Consider the following 16,749-nt stretch of genomic DNA (forward strand, 5'->3'; position numbering starts at 1 on the left):
CTAGTCTATAGTCTAGTCTATAGTCTAGTCCATAGTCTAGTCTATAGTCTAGTCCATAGTCTAGTCTATAGTCTAGTCTATAGTCTAGTCCATAGTCTAGTCTATAGTTTAGTCTATAGTCTAAAGTCTAGTCAATAGTCTATAGTCTAAAGTCTAGTCAATAGTCTATAGTCTAGTCGATAGTCTGGTCTTTAGTACAGTCTAAACTATAGATTAAACAATGGTTTAATCTATAGTTTTGAATATATGTACCTAGTCTATAGTCTGGTGAGTCTGTAATTCGTCTTGTGTCTATTTCTACGTTCAACCACACACTATCACAGTTATTAAAACGGAAATGCTTGTCTTTGTTTGTGTGTGTGTGTGATTTTAACCGATATTCTTGCTAATATAAGCCCCTAGAAAAAGAAACATAGCATAATAAAACTTTTGATTGTATAAAACATCTGCTAATTTATATTTAAACTAATAAATGTCTTGTATTTTAGAAGAATTAACATTAAAGAAATGATTAATGTTTTGTTTTGTTTTTTTTTTTTTAAGAAATTTAAATTTCAAAATATTTATGAATGAAGCAATTAAAAGCGAGAATATTATGTTGACTAAATTTTAGAATATGGGTCAAAACTAATTTGAGTTTTTTTCTAATTATGTTTAGTTTAGTTTTTAACTGTTGTTTGAGGTTTTTAAATTGTATTCTTAAGATTCTAAAGATGAATTTATTTTTCTCATGAAATTTTGTAAAGGTTAAGGCACAGAGTGCTGGGAATAAGAAGCGGTTTTTAAAGAAGTACTGACTTAGTAATGAATGAAAACAAATTAACTTATTTATAGTTATATTAACTAGTTTTACTAAAATGATTTTTCAATTATAATCTTTAGTTTTATCCGAAGATAAAATACCAGCTTTCCCGCAATTTAAATAAATTTATAGAAATTTTTAAATACATTTATGTAGATTGTTTTACATTTTATTAAATGCATTCAATTGTTAATGATTTTGTGCAAAATAAAACAGGTTTCATGTTAAGAAAAATGTGTTTTTGCACCAAATAAACTCAACTCCATACAATATTATTTAAAATGCCAACTTTGTATTCCAAAAAAACAGAAACATTAATTAAATTCCGAACATACAAAGTAAATTAAATGAAAAAGAGTTTTCACTCTTTGTTTGTCATGATTTCTTGGAATTTACAATTATGAGATCATTTCAAGACCAAGACCAAGCCAAATGGAAGACAAATTGAATAGAAAAAAAAACTATAAAAAACACTTGTTTGAAAATTAAAAAATAAACAACATGACTTACTCATGATGAAAACTAATTGGTAATCATATCAATCTGTTTAATAGATTTAGAAGAAATGTTTAATCTTCTTTGCTAATTTTAACAAATTACGTTTAAGCAACTAGTTGTCATCTGTTCAATCAGTTTCTGTTTATAAACTAGATTTTAAAATTGATTTGAAAATGGTTACAATAATTAATTTAAAAGAATGATATTAATAGTTTAAGAGGTTCGATAAACGATCTTTAGTTTCTTGTAATGTGCATGATTTTTTGCACAACAATAAAGAAATGAATGGACTGTAGACTAGACTACCTACCTAAACTATACGCTGGACTTTAGACTAAGCTATAGTCTGGACTTTAAACTAAACTTTAGCCTAGACTATAGACTTAACTATGCTTTGGTCTAAAGCTTTAATTAAAATCTGGACTATAGACTAAACTACAGTCTAGAAATAAAACACGTCTTAAGTCTAGCCTATAGTCAAGACTATAGTCTATTGTCCAGACTATAGTTTAGTCTATCACCCAAACTGTAGTCTAGTCAATAGTGTAATCTATAGTCTAGTCTATAGTCTAGTCTATAGTCTAGTCTATAGTCTAGTCTATAGTCTAGTCTATAGTCTAGTCTATAGTCTAGTCTATAGTCTAGTCTATAGTCTAGTCTATAGTCTAGTCTATAGTCTAGTCTATAGTCTAGTCTAGAGTATAGACTAACTTGTAGTTCAGACTATAATAGCTAAAATGGGATATTTGGAGCATAAATTTAATATGAAGTTAGACTTTATATGAAGCTAAGATTAGTGCTTAAGTTTAAATACCTAAAAATGAAATAGCGAATTAAATAAGTGGTATTAACTAATTTCTGTTGCCGAATCTGTAGTTAAGAATATAACTGCTAGTAGCCCCTATAACAAATAATAAAAATGACAAAGCTAATTAGCACTTCAAGCTATACATATATTGTTTTTAAATTGCTGTACAGTGTACACCTGATACTGACATTTCAATGTTATAAACCAGAGCTACACACTTTACATATGTGCACACATATTTATATACTTTTTTATATAGCATTATGATAAAGATTATGTTTGTAGTAGTACTTGGACCTGCTAACAAAGAAGGGAGAGAGTTAACTAGAAGCTGATGATGAGATTTTTAAAAATTTATATTTTCTTTTTATTTTCAAAGTTATGATTTTTTTTTTGTTTGTTTGTTGGTTTGGTCCGTTTAACCAATCAAACTGTATAGTAGTCTGTAAGTAAGCCGTTATTGTTAAGGTTGTTGACCTATATTTGTAGGTATTTTTTATAATAATAATAATATGAAAATGATTTGTGTATTTAATTCAAAAAATATATATTAAGATGAAAAACTTTAGGTTTAGGGAGGGGTGTTTTGAAAGAAACTTTTGTTGAGTATGAGCTAAAGTACTGAAATGTTGAGTTGTTTAAGAATAATTCTCCATATGTGGGGAACTTTAAATGTCATTCGAAATATAGTCTGAGTTTAGCCGCACTTGAAGGTAAAATTATAGTTTTATTTAAGCTTTAATCTGAGCTTTAAACAGAGTATTAGATTGGCTTAACTCATGGCTATGTATATAGTCAAGATTGGTTAAATAGTAGCTTCATTTATAGTATCCAGTTGGCTTTAATCAACGCTCAAAATAAAGTCCAAGGTATAGCCAGAGTTTGGACAAAATGTACCTTTAACTTTTGCAGAAGCTTTAGCTAACGATAAGTTAGAGCTTTAATCAAAGCTCCAATTACTGCATAAGTTTAGCTTTATTTCTGCTTCTAACTGTGGTCTAAGTCTGGCTTGAGTCATAGCTGTAATTAGAGTCTAAATAAAATCATAAGTCATGTCATTAAATAAAGTCCTTTAGTTTTATAGAAAGTCTGACATTGGCTTTAAACGCAACTCTCAATATTGTCTATGTTTGACATTAGTATGGGCTCTACATAAAGTCTAAGTTTGGCCCTTATCGAGCTCTACATAATGCCTAAGTTGGGCTTCAATTATATCTCTAAATGCTGCCCTAATTTTCATTAAATCCTAGTTCAAATTGTGATCTAAGACTGGTTTGAAACGTTGCACTAACTAGAGTCTTAGTATGGCTTTAATCACGGCTTTAAATACAGTCTAAGTAAGACTTTATTTGACTTAAGTATAAGTTCTAAATGTACTATTTAGTTTGGTTAATGACAAAGCTCTTGTTTAAGCTCTAGATGTGCTATAATTATAACTAGCTAAAGTTTGACTTAAGCTTTAATCTTAGTTCTTAGATACAGACAAAGTCAGACATGTATTTAGAGGCAAGTTTGGATTTAAACCTAACTCTAGCTAAAGTTGTTGGTCTTTAATCTGAGATCTGGGTATAGTTTAACTTTGCCTTTAAATGCAAAGTTTAAGTTAGGCTTTAATCTTAGCTTTAAATAGAGTTTAAGTTTAGCTTTAATCGAAGCTCTTAATCTATCCTAAACATGGTTATAGTGGTGGCTGTAAATTTATTCAAAGTTTGATATTAATCTTAGCTTTAGTTTGTCTTAAAACCTAACCTGTGACTTTAGTTTAAGCTAGGCTTTAATTGTTGCTTTTAGATATAGATTGTGTTTTAATCATAGCTTTAGTTATGGTAATGACTTTAATCTTAACTTTATTTAAAGTTCTAGTTTAGCTTTAATCTTAGTAAGCTTTAATCGTAGTTCAAGTTCACTTTTAATCCTAGTTCTATCATAAGTCTATGTTGAGCATTAATCATAGCTTCCATTGACTTTATATACAGTTTAAGTTTGACTTTAGTCTTTGCTCTAGTGGTGGTTGTAAATTTATTCAAAGTTTGACTTTAATTCTGGGCTTTTAGTTTGTCTTAAATCCTAACCTGTGGCTTTAGTTTAAGCTAGGCTTTAATCCTTGCTTTAATTATAGCCCAGATTGAGTTTTAATCATAGTTTTAGTTATGGTAGTTACCTAACTTATCTTAGACAAAGTTAAGCTTTCACCGTAGTTCAAGTTTAGCTTTAATCTTAGCTCTAGCTAAAGTCTATATTGAACTTTAATCTTAGCTTTGGTTATAGTCTATATTTGCCTTTAAATATGGTTTAAGTTTAACTTTAATTTAAGACCTGGGTATACTTAGGGTTCTATAAATCGACTTTCCAATAATCGAACAATCGACTTTTTGTCGAAAAAAGTCGATAAGTCGAAGTTAACTATTTTGTTCCAAAAGTCGACTATCATCTATGAAAAATGTCGAAAAGTCGACTTTATAAATAAAAGTCGAAAAAAGTAGAAAAGTCAAAAAAAATCGAAAAGTCAAAAAAATCAAAAAGTCGAAAAGTCGAAAACTCGAAAATAGTAGAAAAAGTGGAAAAAAAGTAAAAAAAAAATAGTCGAAAAAAAGTTGAAAATAGTCAAAAAGTCAGAAAAAGTAGAAAAGTCAAAAAAAGTCGAATAGTCAGAAAAAGTCGAAAAAAAAATCGGAAAAAGTCAGAAAAAATCGGATAAAGTCGGAAAAAACGGAAAAAGTCGAATATTTATAAAATACTAAAAGTCGAACTAAATGAAAAAAGTCGAAAAATCGACTTTGCATGAAATGCAAAAAGTCGACTTTTAACTAAATGCAAAAAGTCGAAAAGTCGACTTTTCGTTTCAACTATAAATTTCTAGGTATATTCTATTTTCGCTTTAAATAAAGTTTAAGTTTGAAAGTTTTGAATCTTGACGTTTTATAACTCATTTTTACATTCTAAACTAAAATGTGAAAAAATGGTCAAACACGCAACAAATAATAACAACAATGTCATATATAGAGCTTTTAAAGTAAATTTAAGTCGTGATAACCTTAAGCTTTAAAAAAAAAAAAAACTATAACACCAAAGCCATCATTCTCTAAAAACTTTAAAAGATCAGATGTATGTTGAGCATGCAAAACACGTTTTTTAAATGAAGAACAAAATAACAGTTAAACGTGGTAACATTTCTGAAAGACGCCTGCACCTTAAGAAACAACAAAAATTTGACTAAGGTTTGAAAAAAAAACATTTCAAATTGAGGTCTTTAAAAAAGTAAAATTTGAAGAGAATTTAAAGCAAGTTTGATAGAAATTTTGTACTTTTTTTTTCTTTTTGATAGGCATCTCTAATATCATTAACACCTTTAAGGCATTTGTAGTTTAAATTGAAATTTAATAGAAAACCATTAAACAAGTAATAAATTTTCATTATTTAAAACAATAAGCGCAAAAAGCCGTTAGTTATTTTGAGTTTAAAAATTATTAAGAAATTTCAAGCAAGAGCTTAAGTTAAGCATAAAAGAAACTCATAAATAGTTGAAAAGCTATATGACTAACTAACCATAACTTTTATTTATGAAATGGCTGCTGGAAGAGCTCATCATAAGAAGAAATTTACCATTAGTATCACTTTTACTGGTCATTTTATGTGGGTGTGGGAATGAATTTGAATAGATTTTACTTTTTGTTTCTTAAAGATTTTATGATGTGAAACACACTATAAATAAAAGAATTTAATTTCATTTTTTTCTATAAGAAATGAAATTTCTTTTTAAATCAACTTGCTATTTGTTCTGTGTAGTTTTTTGTAATAATTGTGGAAAAAAATAGAAAGTTAAATTATTAAAACATAATTAAAGCTCTAATATGACATTAAGTTAAACTCGATTCATAGACATAAATTGAGTTTTAATTAAGTCTTAATTAAGTTTTAATCATAGTTCCGAATATAGTCTTAGTAAGACTTTATACATAGCTTTGATTTTAATCTCGGCTCAGTGTTAAATATTAATCTAAAAACTGTCTTAGTTTGGCAGAGATCCTAGTTCTAACTAAAGTTTAAGTTTGGTTTTAATCTAAATTCAAAATATATTTAGTTTGGCTTGAATCTTAGCTTTAACTATTGCCTATACTTGGCTTAAACGTTAGTTTGTTACTTAGTCTTAGTTTGGCTTTATTTGCAGCTCTGAAAATTGTATATTTTTGGCTTTAAGCGCAATTCCATATAAATTTTTAGTTTGACTTTAATCGTAACTCTAAATAAAGTCTTAGTATGGCTTTAATCGCGTCTGAATAAAGTCGTAGTTTGACTTTAATCGTAGCTCTTAAAATAGTCTACTTTTTGTTTTAATCGCAGCTCTAAATATAGTCTTAGTTTGACTCTCGGCTGGGTGTTAAGTATTAATCTAAAAACTGTCTTAAATTAGCATCGATCCTAGCTCTAACTAATGTCTAAATATGATTTTAATCTTACCCCTAAATATAGTTTAGCTTTAATCTTAGCTTAAACTATCGCTTAATCATGGCTTCAAGATAAGTTTGACTTTAATCGTAGCTCTAAAAATAGTCTCTTTTTGGCTTTAATCGCTGCTCTAAATAAAGTCTTAGTGTGACTTTGATTGCAGCTCTGAAAATAGTCTATGTTTGGCTTTAATCGCAGCTCTAAATAAAAACTTAGTTTGACTTTAATCGTAGCTCTAAAAATAGTATATTTTTAGCTTTAATCGCAGCTCTAACTATAGTCTTAGTTTGGCTTCTTTGCAGCTCTAACTGCTTACTCAATTAGACTTTAATCTTAGCTCTAAAATAGTCTATGTTTCGCTTTAATCGAAGCTCCAAATATAGTTTAAGTTTGGCTTAAACAGTAACTCGAACTACATTTTAAGTTTGATTTGAATTTAAGCTCTAAATATAGCCTCAGTTTGACTTTAATCATAGTTTAAGCTTTGCTTTAATCGTAGCCCTAAAAATTGTCTAGGTTTGGCTTTAATTGCAGCACTAAATATAGTCTAAGTTTGACTTAAACTGTAACACGAACTACATCTGAAGTTTAATTTCACTTAAGGCTCTAAATACAGCCTTAGTTTAACTTTAATCATAGTTTAAGTTTAGCTTTAATCGTAGCTCTAAAAATTGTCTAGGTTTGGCTTAAATCGCATCTGCTAATATAGTCCAAGTTTGGCTTAAACTGTAGCTCGAACTACATCTTAAGTTGGATTTAACTTTTAGCTCTCAATATAGTCTACATCTGACTTTAATCATAGCTCTTAATATTGGCTTAGTTTGGCTCTAATCGTAGCTCTATAGACATTAGTCTAAGCTCTAAGTTTAGTCTAAGCTTGGCTTCAAACGTTGCTTCAAATGCAGCTTTAAATAAAGTTTAATTTTAGCTTTAATCACAGCTCTAAATATAGTCTAAACTTGGCTTTAACTACATATTAAGTTAGGTTTCACTTCAATCATAAACTCTTAATATAGGATAAGTTTGACTTTAATCATAGCTCTTAATATGGCCTTAGTTTGACCTTAATTGTAGCTCTATATAATGTCTATGTTTGGCTCTAACTTTAGTCTAAGCTTGGCTTCAAACGTTGCTTCAAATGTAGCTTAATAGTAGCTCCAAATAAAGTTTATGTTTAGCTTTAATCACAGCTCCAAATATAGTCTAAGTTTGGCTTGAACCACAACTTGAACTACAGCTTAAGTTTGGTTTCATTTCTAGCTCTATATATAGTTAGACTTTAATCATAGCCTAAATTTGGCTTTAATTGTAGCTCTTTATAATGTCAAAGTTAGCCTTTAATCGCAGCTCTAACTTTAGTCCAAGCTTGGCTTTGATCTTTGTTTAAAATTTTGTTTAATTGTAGTTCTAAATAAATCTTATATTTAGCTTTTATCTACTTAAACTAAAGTCTAAGTATGACTTTGAACTTAACTTTATAAACGGATCCAGTTTGACTTCAAACCTAACTATAAATAACGTCTAAAATTTGCTTTGCTTTGACACTAAATATTGTCTAAGTTTGGTTCTTATTGCATTCTTAGTTCAGCTTTAATATAGGAACCACCTACAGATAACTTTTATATAGAAAAGCGGATACAACATTAGACAACTTTTCCATTAATATGCAACTTGCTCTAAGTATAGACAACTTTGCTGTGAAAAGTATATCCTATTAAAGAAGAAAACTTTTTTTCTATAGAAAAGTTGCTCTAAATATAGACAACTTTCCAAAAAAAGTTGCTCTAATTATAGACAACTTTCCAAAAAAAGTTGCTCTATATATCGACAACTTTTCTCTAGAAAAGTTGCTCTAAATATAGACAATTTTTCTTCAGAAAAGATGATCCTAATATCGACAACATTTCTATACAAAAGATGCTCTAAACAAATACCACTTTTCTATTGAAATGTTGCTTTAACAATAGACCACTTTTTAATAAAGAAGTTGCTCTAAATATAGAGCAACTTTTCTATAGAAAATTATAGACAACTATAGACAACTTTGCTACAGAAAAGTTGCTCTTAATAAAGACAACATTTCTATGGAAAAGTTGCTCTAAATATAGACAACATATAGAGAAGTTGCTCTTAATATATATAATTTTTCTTTAGAAAAGTTGCTCTAAGTATAGACCACTTTTCTATAGAAAAGTTGCTCTAAATATAGACAACATTTCTATGGAAAAGTTGCTATAAATATAGGCAACTTTTCTATAGAAAAGTTGCTCTAAATATAGACAACATTTCTATGGAAAAGTTGCTATAAATATAGGCAACTTTTCTATAGAAAAGTTGCTTCAAATATAGACAACTTTTCTATGGAAAAGTCGCTCTTAATTTAGACAATATTTCGATAGAAAAATTGCTCTATTTTTCTATAGAAAAGGTGCTTTACGTATATACAACATTTCTATAGAAAAGTTGCTCTAAGTATAAACCACTTTTCTATAGAAAAGTTGCTATAAATATAGACAACTTTTATATAGAATAGTTGCTTCAACTGTAGGCAACTTCTTTATATATATGTTGTTTCAACTAAAAACAAGTTTTCTATAGAAATTTCTATAAAAATCTTGTTTAATTACTACATTTATTATTGTTATTAAAAAAAAACAAAAACAAATTCCTTAAGACACAATAAATAAAATCTAAGATTGACAACAAATATTCACTTGACAATTTAGCATTCATTACATTTCCAAATCCAAATTAATGAAAATAAAAAAATTGTCAATTAAATTTCTTTTCTTAAAACAATAGAAAGTTTAAAATAAGAAAATACAAATAATCCTCAGTACATACTTGTTTTTTTTCGCCAAATCTAATCATGTCCAAACAATTAAGATTTTTATCTTTTAACATTTTTTTGTTTTTATTAGAGAAATGTTTAAATTCCTTTTTTTTAACTATTATCAACCTGTCAAAAAATAGACACATAAAAATGAGAGTAAAAGACAAAAAAAAAATACTACGAGTGGTTTCAATATGTAAATCAAAAGAAAACAAATTTATTTAAATTGTTTTATGTTTTTTTTTTGTTCATAAAAAAGTAGGCTAAATATATGCAGAACCTTAAATAAATAACTACAGAAGAAAAAAAGTAAAACAAAAATAACGAAAAAAGAAATTTTTTTTCTTACAAAAAACAAAAATTTATTAAGTGAGACAGAACCCATCCCAATTTATAGACAAAAAGTGGAATTTTTGTTCACGTTTCTTGTGGGATGATTAATACAGTTAAATATTTAATTTTAAGGGAAATAAACTGATGATAAATACATACAACTTTTCTATAGAAAATTTGCTGTAAATATAGACAACTTTTCTATAGAAAATTTGCTGTAAATATAGACAACTTTTCTATAGAAAAGTTGCTGTAAATATAGACAACTTTTCTATAGAAAAGTTGCTCTTAATATAAACAAGTTTTTGATAGAAAAGTTGCTCGTAATATAGACAACTTTTGTATAGAAGAGTTATCCTAAATATAACTAACTATTCAATAGATAAGTTGATCTGAATATAGACTGCTTTTCTATAGAAAGTTGCTATGCATATAGACAAATATTTATAGAAAAGTTGCTTTAAATATAGACAAGTTTTTTATAGAAAAGTAGCTCTAAACTATAGACAACTTTTCCATAGAAAAGTTCCTCTTACAATAGACTTCTTTTTTAAAGAAAAGTTGTTCTAACTAAAGACAACTTTTTTATAGAAAAGTAGCACTAAACTTTAGACAACTTTTCCATAGAAAAGTTGCTCTTACAATAGACTTCTTTTTTATAGAAAAGTTGTTGTAACTAAAGACAACTTTTTAATAGAAAAGTTGCTTTTACTAAGGACAAATTTTGCATAAAAAAGGTTTTCTTAATATGGAAAACTCTTCTATATAAAAGGCAAATATAGGCAACTTTTATATTGAAAAGTTGCTCTAACTGAAAACAACTTTTGTACAGAAAAGTTGCTCAAATAAAGACATGTTTTCAATATTAAAATTCTTCTTAATAAGAACAGCTTTTCTATAGAAAAGTGGCTTTAAATATAGACAGCTTTTCTATAGAAAAGTTGCTCTGAATATAGACAGCTTTTCTATAAAAATGTTGCTCTAAATATAGACAGCTTTTCTATAGAAATGTTGCTCTAAATATAGACATCTTTTTTATAGAAAAGTTGCTTAAAATATAGACATATTTTCTATAGAAAAGTTGGTCTAAATATAGACATCTATTCTATAGAAAAGTTGCTCTAAATATAGACATCTATTCTATAGAAAAGTTGCTCTAAATATAGACATATTTTCTATAGAAAAGTTGCTCTAAATATATACAGCTTTTCTATACAAAAGTTGCTCAAAATATAGACAACCTTTATATATAAAAGTGGCTCTAAATATAGACAGCTTTTCTATACAAATGTTATTCTAAATATATACAGCTTTTCTATAGAAAAGTTGCTCTAAATATAGACATCTTTTCTATAGAAAAGTTGTTCTAAATATAGACATCTTTTCTATAGAAAAGTTGCTCTAAATATAGACATCTTTTCTATAGAAAAGTTGCTCTAAATATAGACAGCTTTTCTATAGAAAAGTTGCTCTAAATATAGACAGCTTTTCTATAGAAAAGTTGCCCTAAATATAGACATCTTTTCTATAGAAATGTTGCTCTAAATATAGAATTCTTTTCTATAGAAAAGTTGCTTAATATATAGACAACTTTTATATATAAAAGTTGTTATTACAATAGACTTCTTTTATAAAGAAAAATTGCATTAAGTAAAGACAACTTTACAATAGAAAAGTTGCTCCAATTATAGAAAATTTTTCTATGGAAAAGTTGCTCTAACTAAAGACAACATTTGTATAGAAAAATTTCTATAACAAAAGACAACTTTTGTATAAAAAAGTTGCTCTTAAAATACACACCTTTTTTAAAGAAAAGTTCCTCTTAATACACACAATTCTTCTATAGATTTTTCTATTCTATAGAAAAGTTGCTGTTACAGTAAACTCCTTTGATATAGAAGAGTTGCTCTTAATATAGATAATTTTTCTACGGAAAAGTTGCTCAAATATAGACATGTTTTTAATATTAAAGTTGCTCCATTTAAAAACAACTTTTGCATAGAAAAGTTGCTCTTAATATAGATTACTTTTCTATAGAAAATTTTCTCTAACTAAAAACCACTTTTGTTGCTCTAAATATAGAATTTTTTTAATATTAAAGTTGCTCTAACTAAAAAGGACTTTTGTACAGAAAAGTTTTGCTCTTACAATAGACTTCTTTTCTATAGAAAAGTTGCTCTAACTAAAGACAACTTATGTATAAAAAAGTTGCTTTTGAAAAGTTGAGAAAAGCTGCTCTACATACAGATATGTTGTAATATTAAAGTTGCTCTAACTAAAAACAACTTTTGTTTAGAAAAATTGCTCTTAATATAGATAACTTTTCTATAGAAAAGTTGCTCTAACTAAAGAAAACTATTGTATAGAAAAGTTGCCTTAACTTCAGACAACTTTTGTATAAAAAAGTTGCCTTAACTTCAGACAACTTTTGTATAAAAAAGTTGCTTTTGAAATAGACAACTTTTCTAAAGAAAAGTTCATCTTAATGTAGATAACATTTCTATAGAAAAGTTGCTCTTATTAAAGACAACTTTTCTCTATAAAAGTTGCTCTTATTAAGGACAACTTTTGTGTAGAAATGTTGCTCTTAATAAAGACAACTTTTGTGTAGAAAAGTTGCTCTTAATATAGACAACTTTTGTATAGAAATGTTACTCTTAATATAAACATTTTTTCTATAGAAATTTTGCTCTAAATATAGACAACTTTTTAAGATTTGCTAAAGTTCTAAACTGATCTCCTCTTCCCCTAAAGGGTTAATCTGGTTGGTAGCCACTACTGTTTCTTTTCTTTTTTTTCTTAAATTTATATTCACATGTTGTACCTTTTGAGTTATTCACATGTTTGACGATGACGGCCACTACACACCTCTAAGGCCGAATTAGGTCTGTCTTTATTATTCTGTTTAATTGTCTAAAGATATTTTTAAGTAGAAAATTTATTGTTATTTCATTTTGTTTAAAATTGTTGGTTTTTTTTCGCTTCTTTTTCTTCTTCTTCGATTGTAAACAATCAATAAATTAATAGAACAACAAAAAAAAAAAAAGAAAAGTTTAAGCTTTTTTGTTTTGGATTCAGGCCGTTAGTTTGAATTGAAAAGATTTAATAAAAAAAAAGAACATAAAATTTTAAGGGAAATTTAGAGCAAAACTAAAAAAGTTAAGAATTTTAAATAAATTAAATTGTATTTTATAAAATGTTCCATATTAACACAAAACAAAAGACTTAAGCAGCAAGCAACTTTAAAAAAAAAGTTCGTTCTTTGTCAGATTTCTGTTAGCAAATTTTGAAAAATGTTTTACAAAACTCTTTTTTAACTGATTTAATTGTTTTCAAAAAAATGAATCCTCTTAAAATTTTACAAAAACAAAAAACTACAATTTTATGATCGATCATAAAAATTTTACGAAAACAAAACAAAAAAAAAAAAATACTAAAACAACAAAATTGATCATCATAAAGGAGCATTAAAACAAAACAACAATAACAACACATATTTGAACCTGAACTTGCCACAATTTAAGATACTGGTTTTAAAATACAACTACAACAACAAAAACACACAATGCAAAGCATTTTAGCTGCTTATGTTGTAGTAATATGTGTGTGTGTGTCGTACCATCTATGTATAAGTTTGATTAAAAGTTGCAACTTGGTATTTTCTTAATATTAAACATTTTTTTTATAAGATGCTGCTGTTGCACGATGTTGTTTTTTATGTTGTAAAGTAAAGAGAAAAAAATCATGATGAAAAAATAAAGCTTATTTCCAAGAACCACAAAAAACATATACTATATACATAGATCTTCAATATACATATATATTTACTTACATCTCTAAGGGGACGTAAAAACATTGGATTCATGACTAAACTCACACTTCAGAGAGATCTTATACAGAAAAGATCGGTAGATGAGTTGCCATTTCTTAATATTTAAAACTTGCTTTCAATAAAGACACAGTTTCTATAGAAAAGTTGCCACAACTTTAGTTAAGATTTGTATAGAAAAGTAAATCCTAATACAAACAACTTTTCTATAGGAAAGTATTTCTATATAAAGACAAGTTTTCTAGACAAAAGTTGTTCTACATATAGACAACTTTTCTAGAGGAAAATTGCTTTTTCTATAGACAACTCTTTTGTAAAAATGTCCTACACCTACAGACAACTTTTCTACAGGAAAGTTGCTCGTAATTATAAACAAATTTTCTATACAAAACTTGCTTTATTTTAAGACAACTTTTCTACACAAAAGTTGCTCTATTTTAAGGCAACTTTTCTACACAAAGGTTGTTCTAACTATCGACAATTTTACTTTATATACAGATAACTTTTCTATATAAAAGTTGCTCTAACTATAGAGAACTTTTCTATATAAGTTGCTCTAATTACAAACAACTCTTCTATACAATAGTTGTTCTAACTTTAGACAACTTTTCTATATTAAAGTTGCTTATCTCTAGACAACTTTTCTATAGGAAAGTTGCTCTAACTATAAACAACATTTCTTTATGAAAGTTGCTTTAATTATTGACAACTTTTCTATACAAAAGTTGCGCTAGCTACAAATAAGTTTTGTATAAAATAGTTGCTCAATCTACAGACATCTTTTTTAAACAAAAGTTGCTCTTACTATAGACTTCTTTTCTCTACAAAAGTTGCTCTTAATATAGACTTCTTTTCTCTACAAAAGTTGCTCTTAATAAAGAAAACTTTTCTATATAAAAGTTGCTTTATTCATAGGCAATTTTCTTATTCAAAAGTTGCCATGACTATAAACAACTTTTCTATATAAAAGTTGCTGTATTTACAGACAATTTTTTCTATACAAAAGTTGCTCTATTTACAGACATCTTTTCTATACAATAGTTGCTCTAACTATAAACATCTTTTATATACAAAAATTGCTCTCAATATATACAAAAGTTGCTCCCAATATAGACAACTTTTCAATACAAAAGTTGCTTTTAATATAGACAATTTTTCTATACAAAAATTACTCTATCTACAGACAACTTTTTTATACAAAAGTTGCGCTATACAAAAGTATAGAATATACAAAAGTTTTCTATATAAAAGTTGCTGCAACTTTGTACAAGTTTTCAATAGAAAAGTTGCTGCAACTTTGTACAAGTTTTCTATAAAAAAGTTGCTGCAACTTTGTACAAGTTTTCTATAAAAAAGTTGCTGCAACTTTGCACAGATTTTCTATAAAAAGGGACTTCAATTTGCACAAGTTTTCTATAGAAAAGTTGCTGCAACTTTATACAGTTTTCTAAAGAGTAGTTGCTGTAACGTTGCTCAAGTTTTCTACAGGAAAGATGCTGCAGTACTGCTCAAGTTTTCTATAAAAAAGTTGCTGCAATTTTGCACAAGTTTTCTATGAAAAAGTATCTGAAAATTTACACAATATTCTATAGAAAAGTTGCTGCAATTTTATACAAGTTTTTATAGAATACTTGCTGCCACATTTATCAACATTTCTATAGAAAGTTTGCTGCAATTTTCATGAAAATCTGTGGAGATTTTTTCTGCAACTTTCTTTAACATTTCTATAGAAAAGTTGCTGCAATTTTCTTTAACATTTCTATAGAAAAGTTGTTGCAACTTTCTTTAACATTTCTATAGAAAAGTTGCTGCTACGTTCTTTAAGATTTCTATAGAAAAGTTGCTGCAACTTTGCTCAACATTTCTACAGAAAAGTTGCTGCAACTCTTCTCAACATTTCTATAGAAAAGTTGGTGCAACTCTTCTCAACATTTCTATAGAAAAGTTGCTGCAACTTTCTTTAACATTTCTATAGGAAAGTTGCTGCAACTTTCTTTAATATTTCTAATGAAAAGTTGCTGCAACTTTCTTTAACATTTCTATAGAAAAGTTGCTGCAACTTTCTTTAACATTTCTATAGAAAAGTTGCTACAACTTTCTTTAACATTTCTATAGGAAAGTTGCTGCAACTTTCTTTAACATTTCTATAGAAAAGTTGCTGCAACTTTCTTTAACATTTCTATAGAAAAGTTGCTGCAACTTTGGTTAACATTTCTTTTGAAAAGTTGCTACAACTTTGGTCAACATTTCTAAAGAAAACTTGCTTCAAATAAAGAAAATTTGCTGCAACTTTGTTGCAACTTTCATTAACATTTCTATAGAAAAGTTGCTGCAAATTTCATTAACATTTCAAGAGAAAATGTTCTGCAGTTTCCTTGAAAATTTCTATGGAAAAGTTCAGCAGTTTCCTTGAAAATTTCTATGGAAAAGTTGCTGCAACTATCGTTAACATTTCTATGGAAAAGTTCCTCTTTCTCTAGCCAACACTTAAGTTAAAAACCCCCCAAAAAAAATTAAAAATTTCAAAAATTCCTAATAATTTTAAAACTTTCCTTTGGCAGCTCTGTCTCTTGACCAAACCATAATAAATAAAGGAATTTTATTGTATAGTTTTTTACAGCTTCTTTATTTAATTGACTTTATTATAAATTTGTTCATTTATCATTTATTTTCAATTTTTTTTCGATTTTTTTTTATTAAATACTTTTGCTGGGTTTGATTGAGGTCACTTACTTTGGTTGTTAAACTTCTCGAGCACCGGTATTCCATTGTATTGTGAGTTATTATTTTGTTAAAGATATTTTTAGAAAATAATTTAATAAAATTTATTTTTAAATTTTTTTGTGTTTTATGAGATATTTTAATATAAATTAAAATAATATTTTTTTTAAATTTATTTGTTTAAATTTTTTTTGTAAAATTTTTTTTATATTAAATCAAATTTTAATTAAAAATCTTTTTAGTTTTCTTTTTTTTTTAAAAATATGAATTTTTTATTTAAATAATTTTATTTTTGTTTTAATATTTTATATAACTTTATTTTCTTAAACAAATTTTCTTAACTCCCGTAATGTTTCTTTCTTTTTTTAAAGTTCCATCAATTTTTCTTTTATTTTATTAAAAAAATAAACCGTTTTACTCGAGAGTTCACCTTAGACTGGCCATCCAAATATTACCAACCATTCCTTTAGCACTTGGGG

General features: G+C 27.1%; 1 protein-coding gene across 1 annotated transcript in view; it reads right to left on the reverse strand.

The window, feature by feature from the left end:
• LOC111688117 overlaps positions 1 to 16,505 on the reverse strand; it is a 24,073-nt gene extending 7,568 nt beyond the window's left edge. The window contains exon 1 of the mRNA XM_023450601.2: positions 16,283 to 16,505. Within this exon, the coding sequence (XP_023306369.1) occupies positions 16,283 to 16,318 (36 nt within the window). The 5' untranslated portion in view covers positions 16,319 to 16,505. The remainder of the gene's footprint in view (positions 1 to 16,282) is intronic.
• Between the last annotated feature and the right edge of the window lie 244 nt (positions 16,506 to 16,749).

The sequence above is a fragment of the Lucilia cuprina genome, chromosome 5, assembly GCF_022045245.1.
Source record: "Lucilia cuprina isolate Lc7/37 chromosome 5, ASM2204524v1, whole genome shotgun sequence".
Classification (NCBI taxonomy): domain Eukaryota; kingdom Metazoa; phylum Arthropoda; class Insecta; order Diptera; family Calliphoridae; genus Lucilia; species Lucilia cuprina.